Below are 22861 nucleotides of genomic sequence, written 5' to 3' on the forward strand. Positions count from 1 at the left end.
TCAATAACATACCTCTATAAGCCTTCATTTCCCCGATGGCTCTGCACTAACTAAAAGGGCTCTGATTGAGGCTGACCTGTCTCTATCACACAATAGATCTACAGATCTGAGTGTACTCCACATATAACAACTACACCTTGGGCTACCAGGCTAGCTGAAGTCCAAGACCCATGAAGCTTCCTTACATCTGGTTTCCAAGCTGGCCTACTCATACATAGTGGAGGCTAAAACAAGTCCTGTGACTGAATCCATGGTCAATCCAAGGTGTAGAAAAGTACAGGCCACCCACGGTGAGCCTATGACAAAGGTGTGGCTCTAGAGAAGTCACTGAGGAATTGGGGCCATTCATCCAGTCGGTGACTCTCTCCGTCAGGCTCAGAAATGCAGAACTGGGAGCAGAAGGGTAGTTGTCGTTCAGTCACTCAGTCGTGTCCAGCTTCTTGAGACCACATGGACTGTAGCACACCAGGCTTCCCTGTCCTTCACCATTTCCCAGAGTTTGCTCAAACTCATGTCCATTGAGCTGGAGATACCACCCAACAATCTCATTCTCTGTCACCCCCTTCTCCTTCTGCCCTCAATCTTTCCTAACACCAGGGTCTTTCCCAATGAGTCAGCTCTTCACATCAGGTGGCTAAAGCATTGCAGCTTCAGCATCAGTCCTTCCAGTGAATATTCAGGGTAGATTCCCTTTTGGATTGACTGATTTGATCTCCTTGCTGTCCAAGGGAACCTTTAAGGATTCTTGTCCAGCACTACAGTTAGAAAGCATCAGGTTTTCAGCCGTCAGCCTTCTTTATGGAGCAGAATGAAAATGATACTAATAATTACAGTAACATTATCAACCAACATTCATTCTGTTTTATGCTTAATATCTGTTGGACCATATAATAAGTATTTTAGGTGGATTCTCTAAATTTATTCTTCACATCCATACTGCATTATTATTGTACCATCTTGTCAAGGAGAAATTACAGTTTTCAATGGTTAGTGCCTCTCCTTTGTTCACAAGGCTAGAAATCACTTAAACCAGTGTGTGAACCTGGGCAATCCGACTTCAGAGTCTGTGCTTTGCTGTCCTGTGATGAAGGCCCTTTGATCTCATCTATTCATATTTCCAGAGATCAGGGACTGTTGTCCTGGACTTGTCTTATACCACGTGTATCATCCTTAGCCAGGCCATCTAAACATGTGCTGTATTTAAGAATGAGTCTTGGTCATGTTTGTGGATACCAGTTCGATATTATTCTTATTCCTTATGACAGGTCTATTTACAGAATTTATTCCAAGTAAAATTGAAACTGAAATGAATTTTTGGAAATTAAAAGCAAACATCTTAGCTTTTTTATGGGCAATAACTTCAGCTCAAGCAGATATTGGAGAGCAGGTTTAATATGTATATCCATGTTTATGTAAGTGAGCATCTCCTTACCTAAGCAATTTCTAACAGGCCTGTTTCTTGCAGGAAGATTTCACTTTCCATTTATGTAAATTTCTTTCCTGACACTGGTCTGCTGAGTCAGACAATCACACCATTAGAAACTACTGGACAGCATATTTATAGCTGATCTTAAATAGTAAGAGGCATCCATCATGGATTTAGCCTTATTGTGAATGTTTAGTATCCATTTGTCCTGTTTACTTTTTGCAGTGCAGAGGGTAGAGGCCTAAAGCTTTGCTCACAAGAAATCTGATTAACCAGGAAAGAGGAAAGCATGTTTCCGTTCTCCTTCTGCTGTTCCAATAATCCACTGTTGCTCCTCAGAAAATTGCCACCTGTTCTGTGATTCAGGATTAGGTTTTAGAAAAATTGTTTGGAGACTTTGTTCCCATCTCTGTTCAGAAGATACACGTGTATCAGACCGCTCTGTCCCTGGGGCAGAGAGGAGATAAGCATGGGGAACACCTACTTTAGCATCTGGCCCAAAGTTTTTTAGGTGAAATCAACAAAAGAATCTTTCTGCCAGAGCACACTCTTTTTCTCCTGGCCCTTCCTACCACTAATTGGTTCTCAAGGTGTTTTCCCCTTTAGGGAAGGTGGAAACGAAACTACTTTGAAAAGTATGACAAAATTCTTCCTGTGGCTTCTCTATGCTAAATTCTCCTGGGGATTTCCCTTGGTGTAAGAAACAAAGATAGGCTACTTCTAACCAGATGTAAAACCCCTGGATAACTGTGACTATAATTAAGGGCCTTCTTTTTTTCCCTTAACTTTTTGTTTTATCCTAGATGGCGCTAGTTGTAAAGAACCCACCTGCTAATGCAGGAGCATAAGAGATATGTGTTCAATCCCTGGTTAGGAAAGAACCCCTGGAGAAGGGCATGGCAACCCACTCCAGTGTTCTTGCCTAGAGAATCCCATGGACAGAGGAGCATGGTGGGCTACAGTCCATAGGGGGTCACAGAGTCAAACACGACAAGTGACTTAGTACGGCAGCACAATAGCTGGTTAACAATGTTGTGACAGTTTCAGGTGACCTGCAAAGGGGCTCAGCCATACATATACAAGAGCCTCTTTCTTTTTACCCTCTGGCTTTTGCTTTCTACCATTCCAGCTCTCATCTGTGTCATTTCTAAGAGATGTAGTCTGTGGAGTCACTTGTAGACCCCTCGGAAGCATCCTTTTGAGCTATACTTTTCAAAGTATAGCCAAAGTGACCACTGAGCATAGCAGCCAAACACAGCTTAGAGTGTTGCTACTGAACTGCTTAAACAGTGAAAGTGAAAATATTAGGTGCTCAGTCGTGTCTGACTCTTTTGTGACCCCATGGACTATAGCCCACCAAGTTCCTCTGCTGCTACTAAGTCACTTCAGTCGTGTCCGACTCTGTGTGATCCCATAGACGGCAGCCTACAGGCTCCCCCGTCCTTGGGATTCTCCAGGCAAGAACACTGGGGTGGGCTGCCATTTCCTTCTCCAATGCATGAATGTGAAAAGTGAAAGGGTCTATCCATGGAATTTTCAAGGCAAGAATACTGAAGTGGGTAGCCATTCCCTTCTCTAAGGGATCTTCCCGACCCAGGGATAAAAGCCAGGTCACCTGCATTGCAGGCAAATTTTTTTACCATCTGAGCCACCAGTAACATGCCTTAAATATTTGAAATTTAATTTTAGTTTCTGTCATTCTTCCTGGGCATTTGCCCCTGAAGTGTAGTATAATTGCTTCCAGAGCCAAATATATACTAGATACAACTTTGCATGTTGTATGTTTTATATAAACATACATTTATACATACATACATACATATATAGTATACATACATCTCATGATTGTAATTAGGATTTCATGAAGATGCTTTTCTAAAATTTCATTCTTGTGACTGGAATTTGAATATGGTGTTGTTATTACTGGTAAATGAAACAAAATATTATCTTTGCACAGTTAGAAAAATTAATAACTTGAGAAAAAGACTCTCCCAAAATCTACATAAAAATGAGCTTTTCCTTTTTCCAAAGAAGCACATATAAAGTCTGTATAATCAGTTTGAAGACCTCACATACATTCACCCTCATTTGCTAAACATTTTGAATTCAGAGATGAGTTTTCTTTTCCTTTGCTTTTGATATACTCTGTTAACTGAATTTTTTTTAGAGAAAATGCATTTTTAAGTCTATTAAGTTAGGCTATACTCTGCTTAGTTTTCTTCTATTTCTATCATAAAAATGAATTACTTTTAGAAAATATATAACTAGAATGGTGATATTTTAAAAAATTCATGTAGAATATTAAAATCCTTTATTAGAAAGAATAAAAATTCCATACAGTCTGTTCTATCAATACTAATTATGAAAGATTTCTTTTTATTTGAATATACTCACTTTGGAAGTATAATGTGTTCTATTGAAATTTTGAAACAATAATACAAAAATTAAAATTTAAAGGCAGCTTTTGCTAAGGGAAAAATGTCATATATCAGGTAGATTATTTAAGGGCTCTTAAAGAGAACAAATTTAAGAATACCTGTTATTCTCTAGAAAATTAATTAGCCAGGTTTGTGCTTAATAAATACTACTTGATGATGATGAAATTAAATGAAAGAAAAATGCCTGACATAGCTAATTGCAAATGCATGCACTCAGAATATGAAATAGACATAATTTAAGTAATTTGATTCTTGTGTGGTTAGGAAATCTGGAATACAACCTCTGCAGAGGTTGCCTGATGCAGAATTGCAAGATCTATACCATTTCATAATAGGTTAAAAAATTTAACTAATACAAGCAATCCCTCTATTCTAAAATGACCTAATTATAAATTTTGGGGAGATAATATGCATAGTTCTAGAATTTATGGGAATACAATGTTTGATCCTGAATATCCATGTCTCTTTGTAATGGGGAATGTTGGTTGAATAGTATCTAACCTACTTAAAAGGAGTCCGGTAGGGGTTCCTAGCAGAAGTAATTTCCACCTCCATTTCTGCTTGTATCTATAAATCATGTGGTGTATCTATAATTAATGAATTCAAAGGAAGATAAAAAGGACAGCATTTTAAGGAACACGAATGTTAAATGATTTCTTCAGCTATCCATTTTTCTTAAAATTGATAGTGTTTTCTACTGGAAGAGAACTGTTAAGATCATTACCTATAGTCATGTCTTCCAGGTTTTTACCTCTTACCAAAAACACCATACAATCTGGGTATAAACAGCTTCCTTGCAAATCCTCAACTGTTAGAAGCCAAACTCTAATATTTCATACTCACCACAAAAATGTGATATTCTGTGAACAACTAAAAGCAGGAATTCTGCCTGGAAAAATTCACCATCACTATAAGAACTCTGCTTTAAAAAATAAAACAAGTAATTTAAACAAACAAAAAAGAATTATCAACTATGTTATGCCATATATTTTAAATACATTTCCTTTTTTAGGAAAAAAGAATGCCCAAAATGTTAATACATGTTAATTAATATACTCAGGCTTATCATTTATGGGTTTTCTGCAGTCGTAACTATTTTATAGAGCTATAACATTACTTTAAAATTTTCATAATACTAATATCTATCATTGTTTTTCTTGCTAAGTTTTATCATTTTATTTTATTTATGGAAATGCAAATACATTTGTATCATGCTGGATAAACTTTTAGAACTCTAAGTCTTTTTGATGTATACTTTTAATTCTATTATTGTCTTCAGAGGCTTAAAAATATATGTTTTTAGACCTAATCAAAAATGAAATTATTATCTACAAAAGTTGGTATAACATGATCATGTTTCTTTGACTCTGAAAATAGTATCTTTTACCTGAAAACCTATATTCACCTATATTGTGGGTATTTATAAGAGATATTGAGTTCATAATGTGGTCAGAGTTTTGGTCTAAGCATTCTGCTCTGGGTCCATTTCTTTAAGAAGCCAGATTTTTAGCAATCTTAGCACAAGCAAGAACAGAGCTTTCTTCTTCTTCTTCTTCTTCAAGTGAATAAATAAAATCCTTTCGTTAAGTTGAAAAGGCTTCTGAGATTCTAATCTAGTTAGGCATTCATGCAGAATCTTCTTGATGCATACAACCCATGCACCTTAATGAGCTTCTATTATCCAGTTTTCTAGGCCAAACTAAACAGAAAACAGAAAATCAGGAAGGAGATGGGAAGGGATAGAGAAGAAGCTGAAAGGACAAGAAACAGAAAATATGTAAAACAAGCACAGATTGCTGTTGCTGCAAAGTAGACCAAGGGATGCTGGTGACGACTCTTCAGTCAGTGCTTCTGAAACTTCTTGCTAAGGAAACTGTAAAATTCACTCATGATTACAGTGAAAGCTGTAAATTGCAATATGTTTATTTATATCCCATATGTTTCCAGTAGGTCTTTAAAAGAAAAGAATTGTAATACATTATATCAAAATGGTTGATTATATATGTTCTGAGGTTCTAAAAATACTCTTCAGTTATCTTTAATTAAAAAAAGAAGTCTCACATGACACAGATGATGAATAAATGGTACATTGCTGGAACTTCACTCATTTGCTACATAAAATGGAGTGAGACTCTTAAGTTAATAACTGAATTAGATATACTTAAAATTTTGCAATAGCTAAATAAGAGGATACTGAGCTAGTACACCAGAGAAGGGAATGGCGCCCCACTCCAGTACTGTTGCCTGGAAAATCCATGGATGGAGGAGTCTGGTAGGCTGCGGTCCGTGGGATCGCTAAGAGTTGGACACAACTGAGTGACTTCAGTTTTGCTTTTTACTTTCATGCATTGGAGAAGGAAATGGTAACCCACTCCAGTGTTCTTGCCTGGAGAATCCCAGGGATGGTGGAGCCTGGTGGGCTGCCTTCTATGGGGTCGCACAGAGTCGGACACGACTGAAGCGACTTGGCAGCACCCGCAGCAGAGCCAGTACACAGACAGTAATCAAGCTTCACTTTTAGAATTATAAAGTTTCTCTGAGCATGTGCCGGTATATCCAAGGCAGCCTTGCCTCAGGAATTGCTCATAATTACAGTTCGTATATTTTTTAATTTGTCCATTGGAGATGAAACTTTAACCAGGTCAAAGCACCTGATGAAAGATGTTTCTAGTGATTCCATTTAGCAAGGATTTCTACAACATCTAGAGCTACCATAAGTTATTCAATATGTAATAGAATGGATACAGGAAACAAAAAGACTCATTCCATATTACAGGAAGCTGGTAGCATAATAAACACATAAAAAACTCAAATACGGTAAGAACTATGGTAGACCTTCTGTCAAAGAATGTTCAAACTACTGCACAATTACACTCATTTCAATTGCTGGCAAGGTAATACTCAAAATCTTCCAAGGCAGGCTTCAGTAGTTCTTGAACAAAGAACTTCCAGATGTACAAGCTGGATTTAGCAAAGGCAGAAAAGCCAGAGATCAAATTGCCAATATCCATTAGATCATAGAAAAAGCAAGAGAATTTCAGAACAACATCTACTTCTGCTTCATTGACTACACCAAAGCTTGTGACTGTGTGAATTACCACAAACTGTGTAAAATGCTTCAAGAGATAGGAATACCAGACCACCTTACCTGCCTCCTGAGAAACCTGTATGCAGGTCAAGAAGCAACAGTTAGAACCAGACATGGAATAACAGACTGGTTCAAAATCAGGAAAGAAGTAGTTCAAGGCTGTATATTGTCACCCTGCTTATTTAACTTATATGCAGAGTACCTCATGTGAAATGCAAGGCTGGATGAATCACAAGCTGGAATCAAGATTGCTGGAAGAAATATCAATAACCTGAGATATACAGATGATACCACCCTATGCCAGAAAGCTTAGAGGAACTAAAGAGCCTCTTGATGAAGGTGAAAGAGGAGAGTGAAAAAGATGGCTTAAAACTCAACATTCAAAATATGAAGATCATGGCATCTGGTCCCATTACTTCATGGCAAATAGATGGGGGAACAATGGAAACAGTGAGGGACTTTATTTTCTTGGGTTTCAAAATCACTGCAGATGGTGACTGTAGCCATGCAATTAAAATACACTGGCTCCTTGCAAAAAAAAGCTATGACAAAACTAGACAGCATACTAAAAAGCAGAGACATTACTTTACTGACTAAGGTCCATATAGTTAAAACTATGGTTTGTCCTGTAGTCATGTATGGATGTGAGAGTTGGACCAAAAAGAAGGCTGAGCACTGAAGACTTGGAGCATTCAAACTTGGAGAAGACTCTTAAGGGTTCCTTGGACGGATAGGAGATCAAACCAGTCAGTCCTAAAGGAAATCAACCCTGAATATTCATTGGAAGGACTGATGCTGAAGCTGAGGCTCCAGTACACTTTGGCTACCTGATGCAAAGAGCCAACTCATTGGAAAAGACCCTGATGCTGGGAAAGATTGAAGTCAGGAGGAAAAGAGGGTGATAGAGGATGAGATGGTTTGATGGCATCACCAACTCAGTGGACATGAATTTGAGCAACTTTGGGAAATGGTGGAGGACAGGGAAAACTGGCATGCTGCAGTCCATGGAAACACAGAGAGTTGGACACAAGTGAGGAACTGAACAACAACAAATGGTAGACAAATCTACAAGTAATCGTAAGTGTTGAGATGGAGCAGTTCTCCCTGAAGGGAAGCAAATGGAAGGCAGTTGCTGAGCCTTATTTTGAAGGATTGATATAGAACCGGTGAGCAGAAATGCAAAGGGCATTTTGGAGCAAAGGGAAAGTTTGGACCACATCACCATAGTGTGTACACCAGAGTGCATTGTATTGCGTCTGGAAAATAGAGCTCCTATTTTTGAAGACTAGTGCCATTTGTATTGGTTGAAATTGTGTTAGGACAGGTGAAGTAAAACATTGACTGATGTACATAGGTGCCCTTCAAGACAAGAATTGACATGCTTCTGGTCTTACCAACTGTATTGCTTTTCTTTACTTTAAAAACTATACTTTAAAATCTTGATTTATTCTTTTCCTTTCATTGTTATTGTTTGAAAATGAAATTAAATTATTTCAGTCTGGAATACAAGGCTCTTTCTAGGTTGGATTTTTTTTCCAAAAAATACAGTAAGCAGATGGAGTGATTTTAGGATCTTGGGAAATATTTGTTCAGGACAGCCCTTTTCCTCAGTCAGGGGCCATCTTGCCTGGAGTCCCAGTCTACTCCAAGAAAATACTGCTGTGTAGCCTGAAGTCAGGGTTTGGGATTTGGGCCCTGAGTGTTGATGTCCCTGAAGGCTTCACCAAGGACCCCTTTAGAATCAGGCAGAGGAAGGAGTCAACATCTGCTCACGATTAATCCTCTGAACACCCTGGCCTAATGTAGACTGGCCTTGGGCCCCAGCCAGCTGCCCTTGAGTTAGCCAACCTACTCCTTCATGCTTGATTCATGTTTTTCAGAGGCTCATTCTGTGCCATGGCTTTCTTCTCTTCCCTCTGTGTTCATTAGAACTTTCGAGGTAAAGGAACCTACAAAATATTGGCCCCAAGAGGTGGTTAAGGCTTGCACTGTCCCTGCTAATCATAGCAGGGGCAGAGCATGAACTAAACTACAAGGCCACTGGCCCACCAGAAATCACGGATGTGCTTCAGAGGGCACATGCAACATCCTAAAAGTACATAAGTGCTCTCTATTACGAAGAATTGTCTGGTCCAAATGTACAGCTGTGGAGGAACCATCATGTAAATATTTATTTTTAAGAGTTGACAATCCTTTGCTTTTATGGGATTCTCAAAGGAGTCTAAAAGAGCCCAGAAAGGTCAAGAATCACTAGCAAAGTGGTTGAAAATATGGACTTCAGAGTAACCCAGACCTAGTTCAAATTTGCTTCTGGTCATGTGACTTGTAACAATGCACTGAACTCTCCTGATCCTTGGTTTCTTCTTTTCTAAAAGGGACCTATAGTCCCCAGTGTACAGGACAGTTATAAATATTAAATTGTCTAGTGCATACAGACAAAGGGTTTAGCAAAAGAACTGCACAAAGGAGTAACTCATTAAATAATTATATTCATTAATCACTGTAGTGAAAGAAAGTGAAAGTCAAGTCGCTCAGTCGTATCCGACTGTTTGCAACCCATGGACTGTAACCTGCACCAGGCTCCTCCGTCCATGGCATTTTCCAGGCAAGAGTACTGGAGTGGGTTGCCATTTCCTCCTCCAGGGGCTCTTCCTGACCCAGAGATCAAACCTGGGTCTCCAGCATTGCAGGCAGATGCTTTAGCCTTTGAGCCACCAGGGAAGCTATCAGGCTTTCCCAATCACTGTAGTACCTTTAATCATCTCTAGAAGCAACATCAGTTCAGTTCAGTTCAGTTCAGTTCAGTCGCTCAGTCGTGTCCGACTCTTTGCAACCCCATGAATTGCAGCACGCCAGGCCTCCCTGTCCATCACCAACTCCCAGAGTTCACTCAGACTCAGGTCCATTGAGTCAGTGATGCCATCCAGCCATCTCATACTTTGCTTCTATCACCAGTCACATCCACAGCTGGGTATTGTTTTTGTTTTGGCTCCATCCTTTCTTTCTTTCTGGAGTTATTTCTCCACTGATCTCCAGTAGCATATTGGACACCTATTGACCAAGCAACATAGCACAATGGAAATGTATCTGACTCAGACAGGTAGGCCTGGCAGTGACAGTATTCTTTAACAGTCACTTAGTTTCCCTGAGCCTCCATTATTATATCTCTAAGTGGAGTGTGGTGCTTGTATCACAGGTTTGTTTTGAGAAATGAGAACATATGCAAGATATCTGCACAAGGACTGCCCTGTATCAGGTGTTCAATAAAAAGAGATAGAGACTTCCTAGGCGGTGCTAGTGGGAAAGACCTGCGTGCTAATACAGGAGACATAAGAGACACAGGTTCAAAACCGTGTTGGGAAGATCCCTGGAGGAGGAAATGGCAGTCCACTCCAGTACTCTTGCCTGGAGAATGCCATGGACAGAGGAGCCTGGGAGGCTGTAGTTGATAGGGTCGCTATGAGTCGAACATGACTTGAAGCAATTTAGCACAGCATAGCTGAGTCAAGTCGGACGTGACTGAAGCAACTTAGCAGCAGCAGCAGCTAAGAGTCGGACGCGACTGAGCGACTTCACTTTCACTTTTCACTTTCATGCATTGGAGAAGGACATGGCAACCCACTCCAGTGTTCTTGCCTGGAGAATCCCAGAGACGGGGGAGCCTGGTGGGCTGCTGTCTACGGGATTGCAGAGTCAGATGCGACTGAAGTGACTTAGCAGCAGCAGCAGCAGCAGCACAGAAAGGGGGTATAACACTCAAACATCTTGTCTCCCAGTCCGGTCTCCCTCCCCCTGCATTCAGTTCAGTTCCGTTCAGTCACTCAGTCGCATCCGACTCGTTGCAACCCCATGAATCGCAGCATGCTAGGCCTCCCTGTCCATCACCATCTCCTGGAGTTCACTCAAACTCAAACTCACGTGAAGTTCGTTCAAACTCACGTCCATCGAGTCGGTGATGCCATCCAGCCATCTCATCCTCTGTCAGACCCTTCTCCTCCTGCCCCCAATCCCTCCCAGCATCAGGGTCTTTTCCCATGAGTCAGCTCTTCGCATGAGGTGGCCAAAGTATTGGAGTTTCAGCTTCAGCATCATTCCTTCCAAAGAACACCCAGGGCTGATCTTTAGAATGGACTGGTTGGATCTCCTTGAAGTCCAAGGGACTCTCATGAGTCTTCTCCAACACCACAGTTCAAAAGCATCAATTCTTTGGTGCTCAGCTTCCTTCACAGTCCAACTCTCGCATCCACATGACCACACTGGAACCTGGTTAGGGCTGATGAGACTTGAAATCACCCCAGGACATGGAGAAGACCTAAATCTTATACCAGTTTTTATTTGTCCTAATGTGCCCAGAGGAAGTTTTTATCTGTTTTTATTCTGTTCTCTTTTCTCTTTTTCTTCCCCTTTGGGAACTTTCTTTACTTCCTCCTAGCTTAAGGATAGATAAGAGTTGATTCCAGGGGTTGCAAAAAGTAAGGGATGTAATTGTGGTCTTTTGGTTAGGGGTCAGATGGTCAAAAAAGTAGAAAGAAAAGTGTCTGTGTTCAGGCTGCTTAAAGAAAATTCCATAAATTGGGTAGCTTGTTTTTTTTTTTTTTTTTACTGTTTGTTGTCACTCAAGAGAATAGTCATGGTGACATTTATTTATTTATTTGAATATTTATTATATCAAAATGTTCTTTTTATGAGCATATTTGTAAACTAAATTACATAAACCCTCAACAGAAATCTGTGCCATTAAATTATAATAAACCATTCATTTTCCTCTATTTTTACTGATATAGTTTGCCAAATCTGGAGAGTTTCTGGCTTATTTATAAAGCTGGCATTATGGAAATGTCCCCTATTATTATAGTTGTCAAGTGGCTAAATACTTTTCTTTTTTTTTTTTTTTCCGCATTTATTTTTTTTTAATTTTTTTTAAAAAAAATTTTAAAATCTTTAATTCTTACATGCATTCCCAAACATGAACCCCCCTCCCACCTCCCTCCCCATAACATCTTTCTGGGTCATCCCCATTCACCAGCCCCAAGCAGGCTGCATCCTGCGTCAGACATAGACTGGCGATTCAATTCACATGATAGTATACATGTTAGAATGGCATTCTCCCAAATCATCCCACCCTCTCCCTCTCCCTCTGAGTCCAAAAGTCCGTTATACACATCTGTGTCTCTTTCCCTGTCTTGCATACAGGGTCGTCATTGCCATCTTCCTAAATTCCATATATATGTGTTAGTATACTGTATTGGTGTTTTTCTTTCTGGCTTACTTCACTCTGTATAATCGGCTCCAGTTTCATCCATCTCAACAGAACTGATTCAAATGAATTCTTTTTAACGGCTGAGTAATACTCCATTGTGTATATGTACCACAGCTTTCTTATCCATTCATCTGCTGATGGACATCTAGGTTGTTTCCATGTCCTGGCTATTATAAACAGTGCTGCGATGAACATTGGGGTACATGTGTCTCTTTCAATTCTGGTTTCCTCGGTGTGTATGCCCAGCAGTGGGATTGCTGGGTCATAAGGTAGTTCTATTTGCAATTTTTTAAGGAATCTCCACACTGTTCTCCATAGTGGCTGTACTAGTTTGCATTCCCACCAACAGTGTAGGAGGGTTCCCTTTTCTCCACACCCTCTCCAGCATTTATTGCTTGCAGAGTTTTGGATCGCAGCCATTCTGACTGGTGTGAAGTGGTACCTCATTGTGGTTTTGATTTGCATTTCTCTAATAATGAGTGATGTTGAGCATCTTTTCATGTGTTTGTTAGCCATCCGTATGTCTTCTTTGGAGAAATGTCTATTTAGTTCTTTGGCCCATTTTTTGATTGGGTCGTTTATTTTTCTGGAGTTGAGCTGCATAAGTTGCTTGTATATTTTTGAGATTAGTTGTTTGTCAGTTGCTTCATTTGCTATTATTTTCTCCCATTCAGAAGGCTGTCTTTTCACCTTGCTTATATTTTCCTTTGTTGTGCAGAAGCTTTTAATTTTAATTAGATCCCATTTGTTTATTTTTGCTTTTATTTCCAGAATTCTGGGAGGTGGATCATAGAGGATCCTGCTGTGATTTATGTCTGAGAGTGTTTTGCCTATGTTCTCCTCTAGGAGTTTTATAGTTTCTGATCTTACATTTAGATCTTTAATCCATTTTGAGTTTATTTTTGTGTGCGGTGTTAGAAAGTGATCTAGTTTCATTCTTTTACAAGTGGTTGACCAGTTTTCCCAGCACCACTTGTTAAAGAGATTGTCTTTACTCCATTGTATATTCTTGCCTCCTTTGTCAAAGATAAGGTGTCCATATGTGTGTGGATTTATCTCTGGGCTTTCTATTTTGTTCCATTGATCTATATGTCTGTCTTTGTGCCAGTACCATACTGTCTTGATGACTGTGGCTTTGTAGTAGAGCCTGAAGTCAGGCAAGTTGATTCCTCCAGTTCCATTCTTCTTTCTCAAGATTGCTTTGGCTATTCGAGGTTTTTTGTATTTCCATACAAATCTTGAAATTATTTGTTCTAGTTCTGTGAAAAATGTGGCTGGTAGCTTGATAGGGATTGCATTGAATTTGTAAATTGCTTTGGGTAGTATACTCATTTTCACTATATTGATTCTTCCAATCCATGAACATGGTATATTTCTCCATCTATTAGTGTCCTCTTTGATTTCTTTCATCAGTGTTTTATAGTTTTCTATATATAGGTCTTTAGTTTCTTTAGGTAGATATATTCCTAAGTATTTTATTCTTTTCGTTGCAATGGTGAATGGAATTGTTTCCTTAATTTCTTTTTCTACTTTCTCATTATTAGTGTATAGGAATGCAAGGGATTTCTGTGTGTTGACTTTATATCCTGCAACTTTACTATATTCATTGATGAGCTCTAGTAATTTTCTGGTGGAGTCTTTAGGGTTTTCCATGTAGAGGATCATGTCATCTGCAAACAGTGAGAGTTTTACTTCTTCTTTTCCAATGTGGATTCCTTTTATTTCTTTTTCTGCTCTGATTGCTGTGGCCAAAACTTCCAGAACTATGTTGAATAGTAGCGGTGAAAGTGGACACCCTTGTCTTGTTCCTGACTTTAGGGGAAATGCTTTCAATTTTTCACCATTGAGGATAATGTTTGCTGTGGGTTTGTCATAGATAGCTTTTATTATGTTGAGGTATGTTCCTTCTATGGCAGCAGTTTATCCCTCATAGTTCTTGAGTCTGAAGTTCAAGATCAAGGTGCTGCAGAATCCATCTGGTGAGAGGTGCTTAATAGTCAGCTGTCTTTTTCTTGCTGTAACCCTATATGGCAGAGAGGACAAGACATCTGTCTCCGGACTCTTTTATAAGGGCACTAATTACCTTCCAAATGCCCCCTAATATCTTCATGTTAGGGGTTAGGATTTCAACATATGAATTTGAGGAAATCACATTCAGTCCATAGCAGAAAGGGCATTGGTTTTCCCTTCAACGAATGAAAGAGTGATCTAGATTAGGATAAAATAAATATCCTAGAATTACTGGGTAACATACCTGGATAGTTGAAATCACTCATGTAAAATCAGTTGAGGAGAGTCACTATTCTCCTGCTGAAGTACATACTTAAACATAATACTGAAAGAAAAAAATAAAACCATAAAAAAGCTACCTTTCTTGGTAAAAAAACTATTGCAAAGTGGAATTGTCATTGTTGTTGTTTCGTCTCTAAGTGGTGCCTAACCCTTTCGTGACCCCATAGACTGTTGCCTGCCAGGCTCCTCTGTCCATGGGATTTCCCAGGCAAGAATACTGGAGTGGATTGCCAGTTCCTTCTCCAGGAGATTTTCCCAATTCAGGAACTGAACCCACATCTCCTGCATTGGCAGGCAGATTCTTTACCACCAAGCCACCGGGGAAGTCCCACAGAGCAGACCAGTCATATGCAATTGTGATCTTTGCTGAGTTTGAGTAATGAGCTCTTAACTAAATTGACTTCATTTTAAATGAAGACTAGACATGGATACACTCTGTGTGTGTGTGTGTGTGTGTGTGTGTGTGTGTGTGTAGGAGACATCTGGTGTCATATGGTTCTCTCTGGATTTGAAAGTCTTTTTTCTTGAAGCATGACCCCTTGAGGGACTAGGCATTGTCATCTATTAGAACACAGAATGAGTAGTGAATAGGGAATGCTGAGAAGTCAGGACTTGGACTATTTAATCCAGCTCTGACCTTAACTAGCTGAGCAAGTTCGAATCTATGTGGAAGTACCTTCTCTTTAGAAGAGGAATTCAGTAAATGGTTTCTTATCCTCTGTGTACATCACATTATTTATCTATAAATGGAAGCATTTGGACAAGATAATCTCTAAGGACCCTTCCAGTTCTTAATTCTAAGATTATCTTCTCAATGTTAGGACAATGTGGTGCTTACTGGCACCACCATTAATGAATTTACCCATCATTTATCTTATAAAGGGAAAGGAAAAACCAATAGCAATGAGCCAGCTAAGCCTTAAAAGGAGAGTATGTGGATTTTTTTTTTATCATACCCGCAGCTCTGCAGTGATGCTTGCAATGAATGTGAATGTCTTAAAAAAAAAAAAGAGTTGCCCTGGGCTGACCTGACCTGCCTTATTGTTTGGACTTGCATACAGCAAACACGGTCTACTTTAATGTAGCTATGTATGCTTGAGACTCGGAATGTAGCTAAAAATAGAAGTCTGTACTTAATACTTGTTGGTAAGAGATTATCCTACATAAAAAACATTTTTTTTTCTATCTCCTTATCTCTTATGTACTTCTTCACTCAGACCTTGCTTCATACTCCACAGAGAAGGTTTACAGGAAGTTACCAGGTGGCTCTCACTCAGATTTCATTCCCTCAATTCTGCAAGTGCCCATTAAGTTTCAATCTTTATCTTTCTTTTTCCTGTCATAGAGGATGAGGCGTCCTGCCAAGACTAAGTGTCTACAGGTCCAGCACTCGACCTCATTTCCTGTTCACAGGGCTAGGATCCTGATCCAACTTTTGTGCTTCCTCCCCATCTTTAAAAACCACACATCTGTTTCCAGTCCTCCCCAAAACATTTTTAGTGACCCTCCCAACTGCCTGTGAAAGGTCCAGCCCAAGAGTCCAGCTGCCATTAAATGCCACAATAGAAGAGCATAATTCCTAAAGTGTCTCACTTCATTTGTACACAGCCATTAAAGTGGCTTCCATTTGACCCCATTTCATGTAGCCTTAATCTTATCCTTTACGTGCCTCTCTCACCATTAGATAACAGAAATGAAGCGATTTCTTTCGTGTTTGGCCTTTCCTGTAAATCTCATTTCCAGATTTGCTCCAAATTATGGGAAAGATTAAGTGGAGTGGGAAAACGAGAGGAAGGCAGAAGACATTAGGCTCTGTTGAGGCAGGGCAGTCAAGTTTTACAGCTTGATTTTACCCCTGTCGAATTCGAGAGGGCATGGCCTCCACCACCATGGGCTGACACCCTCTGCAACAGGAGGTGTGGGCAGTGCATCCCCACGAGGGCATCCGTGCCCCCAGAACAGCTCTCATCACTCTCCCCCTTTCCCCAGCTGTCAGCAGAGGAACTTCCTCTGACCACTGCTGCTGCATTAGTCAAAATTCATCAACTTGTCCACAGGATTTCTCTCCCAAATCTGTGTGGCTGCCCTGTTGTTCATTATATGTCTGGTTTTCTCATTTCTTAGGAAAGTTCTCTTTTCATTTTACATTTCATTCTGTTCCTTTGAACTTGGGTCCCAGATACTTCTAACTGCAAAAAGTTGAATACTCCCCTCCACCTGTTTTAGAGTGTACAGCTGTAGTCTAGAGATGAAGAGCCAAGGAAACCCTAGCACAGAAACTGAGAAGAACCAAGGTTCATGGAAACTGAACTTAGGTCGGTTATCTCTGACTCTCTTTTGTGACCTGTGGCACCTAACATCACTTTCCTGCCTCAGTTTCCTTATTTGTAAAATGTGAGCAAAAGCATTAATCTGTCTAGCTTCTTGAGTTCTATAAGAGGTATAGATAATTCATGGAAGAACTACCATGCTCACCAACTGTTATTTCTGCTAAATGTATTAGCAGCAGCACCAGCATCATGACATTCCTAAAATTGCATCTGTGCCTCACAGCAAGAACTTCCTACCCTAGAAACAGGTATAACCCATGTCCCTAATCAGACTGTCAGTATTTAAGCATATTTTCTCCCAGATTGTCTGTTAAGGGAGAAGTGTGTGCTGTGATCCCCAGAAGTTATTTTGTAGGTAGAGATGGTGTCCCAGTTTGTTCAGCTACCACCATCGACTCCAGGGACATTTCTAGCTGAAGATGACTAGTGCCTAGAGGTGATTTGGACCGCAAGGAGATCCAACCAGTCCATTCTAAAGGAGGTCAGCCCTGGGTGTTCTTTGGAAGGAATGATGCTAAAGCTGAAACTCCAGTACTTTGGCCACCTCATGTGAAGAGTTGACTCATTGGAAAAGACTCTGATGCTGGGAGGGATTGGGGGCAGGAGGAAGAGGGGACTACAGAGGATGAGATGGCAGCATGGCATCACCGACTCGATGGACGTGAGTTTGAGTGAACTCCGGGAGTTGGTGATGGACAGGGAGGCCTGGCATGCTGCGATTCACGGGGTCGCAAAGAGTCGGACACGACTGAGCGACTGAACTGAGCTGAGAGGTGATTTAGACTAGAATCTGAGCCACTTATCCACGTGCCAAAGTTCCCAGTTCTCTGCGGTATGTGTTGTTTCTTCCTGAAGGTGCTGGGTGGAAGTGCTTATCAGCCAGAGACTCCTCACAAAAGGCTTGACAGTCCCCTTTGTCAAGACTTTCCTCTAGAAAACATAGTACCAGATTGGACCTGCATTACACACTTCTGCATTCTTTTGCAGACTAGCAACTTTTTGTTGCATTAGAGAAAATAACATGAGAATTTTCTTTTCACAGCACTATTCAATAGAGCTAGCTATGAGATCCATTGCTGTTGCCAAGCATGCAACATTTAAGCGTGGTGTCTCTCTGTGCCTGAAAATGCTAGCAGTATGACCACTGTCTTTTGCTTCTAAACCCTCTTTCCTTGAGTCAGCAACGTGGTAGCTTCCAGAGCTAATGGCAAAATCAGGTTAGCCTAGCACACTTGCCAAAGGTTTAGGTAAGAGATATTATACAAATGTCTAAGTTATTGTAGTTCCGGACTCTAAGATTTCTAAAGGTCACTTTCACACAATTCATTATTAATATTTGTGACTATTTGATAAAATCCAGAACCTTTTTCTGCTGTGGAAAATAAATCATCCCTAATAGCTGAATTTTTTTCTTTATTTTAAACTTGAACTTTTGCCTGATGGTCACATGTCATCACCATGCTTTTCTCTGCTTAATACTGTTTTTCTTACCTCCACCCTAGGATGGCCGTCTGCGGATGAATGACCAGCTGATTGCAGTTAATGGGGAATCTCTTCTGGGAAAGTCCAACCACGAAGCTATGGAAACACTTAGACGATCCATGTCCATGGAAGGAAACATCCGAGGGATGATCCAGTTGGTGATTCTGAGGAGGCCAGAGAGACCAATGGAGGTGATGCAAATTGTTATTTCCCTGTGCAAACTGCCCAAATGGCCACCAGGAAACTCACACTTCCGTCACTAGTATGGTAGCTAAGCTCATACTGGTTTCTGAAATTAGAAAAATATGCACCTAGAGGTGCTCTGATGGGATTATGTGGCAAATAGATGGTTATATATTTTAGGTATAACTAGAAGGTATAAAAATGTACATATAAATTAAGTCATTTATCCAGTATAACAGGTCCATAATTTCTAATTCTTCCCCAGAAATTCCTAGAGCTCTGGACGTTATGAATTACACTTTATTCATATTAGGATCAGTAAAGCTTATAACATGCTTATATACTTTTTGGATGATGTGCTAGCATTGTCCATACCTTATTAGGTTTCCTAATAAGATGTCTGTAATGCTTACTGTGAAGATCATTATAATGCAATTCGCTCTCTATATTCTTCCCTACAATGTGTGCTTGGTAATACAAATCTGGGGCTTCCCTTGTGGCTCAGTGGTAAGAATCTGCCTGCCAGTGCAGGAGCCATGGGTTCAGTCCTTGGGTTGGGAAGATCCCATGGAGAACATGGCAATCCACTCCAGTATTCTTGCCAGGAAAGTTCCATGAACAGGGAAGCCTGGTGGGCTACAGTCCATGGGGTCTCAAAATAGTCAGATACAACTTAGCCACTAAACAACAACAAATACAGATTTGCAACTTAACTAATTTAAAGTTTGATCTATAAAACAAACTTCTTGTTTCATATTATTACATATACTTTAATTAAATATTTTTGAAATCTATTTATTTAAATCTGTTTATTATTTATTTATGGAGTTTTTAATGTAAGAAATATTTTTATGTATACATGAAGCATAAACAAAGTATTATTGAATGCTGATATTGCTAAGTATTTCACTTACATAGTTATATTTATATAATATTATATTTTACAATTATATATTATATCAATTATATTTATCATAAAGTATTCCTAAAACATTATTTTTGCTAATATATAGGTAAGTTATTAAATTCTCTTAAAAATTATTTTAAGAAAAGATAAACAAGTTGATAATAGTTAAGAGTTGAGAAAAACATCAGAAAATCACATATATATTCTCTAAAGACAAATACTGTTTGTGTGATATATTAATATAAGAAGTTAAAATAGAATCCTATTAAAACACTTAGTTTTAATAATAAATTCAACTTAAAAATTGTAAAAGATTTTCAGATTAAGAATAGAAGGTAGCTGGGACTCATAGTGGTTAAAAGTTTGGACTCATAGTGGTTAAAAGATTGAGCTGGGTCATTTCCTGGCTATGTAAAGACATACATAGTTGAATGCTCAGGACTTGTAGATAGCGATATTCTTGTCTGTCTTATCCTTTCATATATCTTCATTTACTAGTACCTAGGTGCTCTTGCCTGGACAATCCCATGGATGGAGGGGCCTGGTGGGCTGCCATCTATGGGGTCACACAGAGTTGGACACAACTGAAGCAACTTAGTAGTAGTAGCAGTAGAAAGCTGGGCTTCCCTGGTGACTCAGATGGTAAAAAAATCTGCCTGCAATGCAGGAGGCCCAGGTTCGATCCCTGGGTCAGGAAGATCCCTTTGGAAAGGAAACAGCAACCCACTCCAATATTCTTCCCTGGAGAATTCCATGGACAGAGGAGCCTGCCAGGCTGCAGTCCATGGAGTCACAAATAGCTGGACATGAGTGAATGACTGACACTTTCACTTTCAGTAGACAGTTATTATACATTGTGTAATAAATGAATAAAAGTTTCATATAAGGCCTACTTCATCTGAGAGGATAAACTGAAGTAAACTTAGCTGTATCTTCTATGTTAGTCACTCAGTCATGTCCAGCTCTTTGCGACCCCATAGACGGCAGCCCGCCAGGCTCTGCCGTCCCTAGGATTTTCCAGGCCAGAATACTGGAGTGGGTCGCCATTTCCTTCTCCAGGCTGTATCTTACTTTGTTACATTATCGGCTATTGGAAAGAAGGAACTGTACCTTTTTACTCTTCTATACATAACCTTTTAAATGTTAAATAAATGTAAATTGGCAATTACTGAAGACTATATATAATGAGCCAACTCATTTTCAACATTTGTGTCTGCTTAAGTGACATAGAGGTTTCCATGAATATTTAATAGATTTTACTTATGTACACAGTCATAATACCCTTATCTCTTGCTTCCTACTATGAGAGAATCAGCTCCTTTTTAGTTGAATTTCATTCTTACTCTGGAGCCCGAGACCTCCATGGAACCCAGCTGTTGGAGGCACGTACGGAGTATGGTCTGTGGGCCCCACCCCTTCCATGCATCTGTGTTTTAAATCTCCCTTAAGATGTCTTGGAGCAAAGACTTCTCAACCAAAAGAAAATACACTCCTCAAGATTTCCATATCTGTGCAGAAGTAAAAGATAGCAAATGAAAAAAAGAAAAAGAGCAATGAACACTGCTAAAAGAGTTTGCTCCCCACTTTTCATCTTCCCTAGTTTCCTGTTTTTCTCTCCCATATATGAATGCCTAGTGGATAAATGCTCGTTGTTTTGACTCAACAAGTTGACATTTTATTATTTGCGTTCTCCTTTACCACAGGTATTTTCGTTGTAATTCTCATGCTCTGGGCTGGGCTGACAATTATTCCCTCAGGAGCAAGTGCTAAGCCTTCGGTTTGATGCCCATCTTCAGAAGTGTCCTGTTGATATGGTTCACTAGGAAATCAATTAGGAATAAGAAATGGGACAAAAAACAATTTTTATGAGGACATTTAAACAAGATTCATTTTTGGTTTCCCTAATATTTACATGCTTTCCATGGGGGATGAGCAGGCACTTGGCTCTCTCAGCTAGTGAGAATCTCTGTGGTACCCATGAAGATTAAAGAGTCTTACTCTTTTTTTCATATAGCGACAGCCGCCTAATGTACAGCTAATCTTTACTAAATTAAAAAAAAAAAGCTGTGGCTATTTGATCTCCCAAATCTGTTTTACTGTGTCAGAGCATATGCTGTGTGCTCATGGGTTTGGAAGATTGTCCTCTGGAGCCGCAATCACCCTCAGGTATGATAAAAAAGAATCAGCAACCTAGAAAAAGGCCTCGGCACTGCTCATACATTCAGGGAAATCAATTAGGTTTGGAAAGAACACCAAAACGGTTACTTGAACATGATGTTGATATTTTAAAAAAGAAAAAAAAAAAAAAGAAGATGCTACTTAAGAAAAGTCAAAATATATAGTCTTTATGGTATTTTCCCACATTACCCAGATGTACAAGATACGTAAACAGTTTTGATGAGAACCTTGTGAAGAATACATAATGAGCCCTTGATTGAATCAAAATTGTTTTAAACAGAAACATGTTTTTCAAAGGATGAGCTTGAGGTTCAATTGTAATTCTATTTGAGCCTAGAGACTTGGTATTAAAAAATGGGTTATGACCTGTTTTTTTCTTTTTCCTTCCCTCAAACATTTCCCTCCCCTGAGTTGTAAACTCAGCTTGGTAGAAGCAGAATATGTTTAAAAATCCATTATATTTTTTATTGGCTGGGACACTAATGGAAGGCTCCTCGACAGCTCTATTTTACAGGCTGAATACTTTAATTAGGCTGGTTACTGATCAGTTGTTGGGATATTGATTGTGTCATTTATCAAAGAGCCAGGAAAGCAGCAAAAAAAATTTGTTGTTGTTGTTCTTGTTGTTAAAGCCCTTGCCAATATAAGGTAGATCCTACCTCACCTACCTGCCAGGGCTCTAGCTTAAATTTAGGAGTAGCTTGCACCAGGGTTGGTTGACTAGTGAGTGGTACAGTGGCAAAGGGCACCCCTGGGGTGTGGAAAAAGTGTTATAAACCTTGACAAAAAGCAAAGGGCCTGCAGCAGCTGAAAACATCTTAATTATGAAGAATGTATGTGTTGAATGCTATGACTATTTTAACTAGCAGGATACCGAGCTATTGTAACTATAAGAGAGGAGTATAAATCAATGCATTGTTTGGGTCAAATGCTCTTTTTCAGAAGGAAAGAGCTTTGGAAGATCAATTTTATGTTTCTGTTTAGGGGCATGTTCTTCTCACCAGTGGTCAAGGGAATGGTCCTGAGATGGCTTTCAGTTTCCTTCTGTGAATCTATTAGAATGACATGTTATATGAACTCGAGCAAAACCCAGTTCTCTGTGCCTTGTTCCTCTTGAATAGCGGCTAGAACTCCTTGCAGTCAGCCCCTTCTAATGCCTCGGGGGCAGCTGGAGCACATGCCATATGGGGGCATGATTATGAAGATAGCAGTTTTAAGGAAACTGAATTTGTTTACAGATGGTCAAAATAGACGGGGGGGAAATATGGTAAAAGAGA

At 39.6% G+C, this 22861-nt stretch overlaps 1 protein-coding gene across 5 annotated transcripts in view; it reads left to right on the top strand.

Moving 5' to 3' along the window:
• Positions 1 to 22861, top strand: part of PARD3B (par-3 family cell polarity regulator beta) — a 1167593-nt gene that overhangs the window by 666762 nt on the left and 477970 nt on the right. For all 5 annotated transcript variants that reach the window (XM_069578084.1, XM_069578083.1, XM_069578085.1 and 2 more), the window contains exon 12: positions 18337 to 18507. In XM_069578084.1, coding sequence (XP_069434185.1) covers positions 18337 to 18507 — 171 coding nt within the window. The remainder of the gene's footprint in view (positions 1 to 18336; positions 18508 to 22861) is intronic.

The sequence above is a fragment of the Ovis canadensis genome, chromosome 2 (assembly GCF_042477335.2).
Source record: "Ovis canadensis isolate MfBH-ARS-UI-01 breed Bighorn chromosome 2, ARS-UI_OviCan_v2, whole genome shotgun sequence".
NCBI lineage: Eukaryota > Metazoa > Chordata > Mammalia > Artiodactyla > Bovidae > Ovis > Ovis canadensis.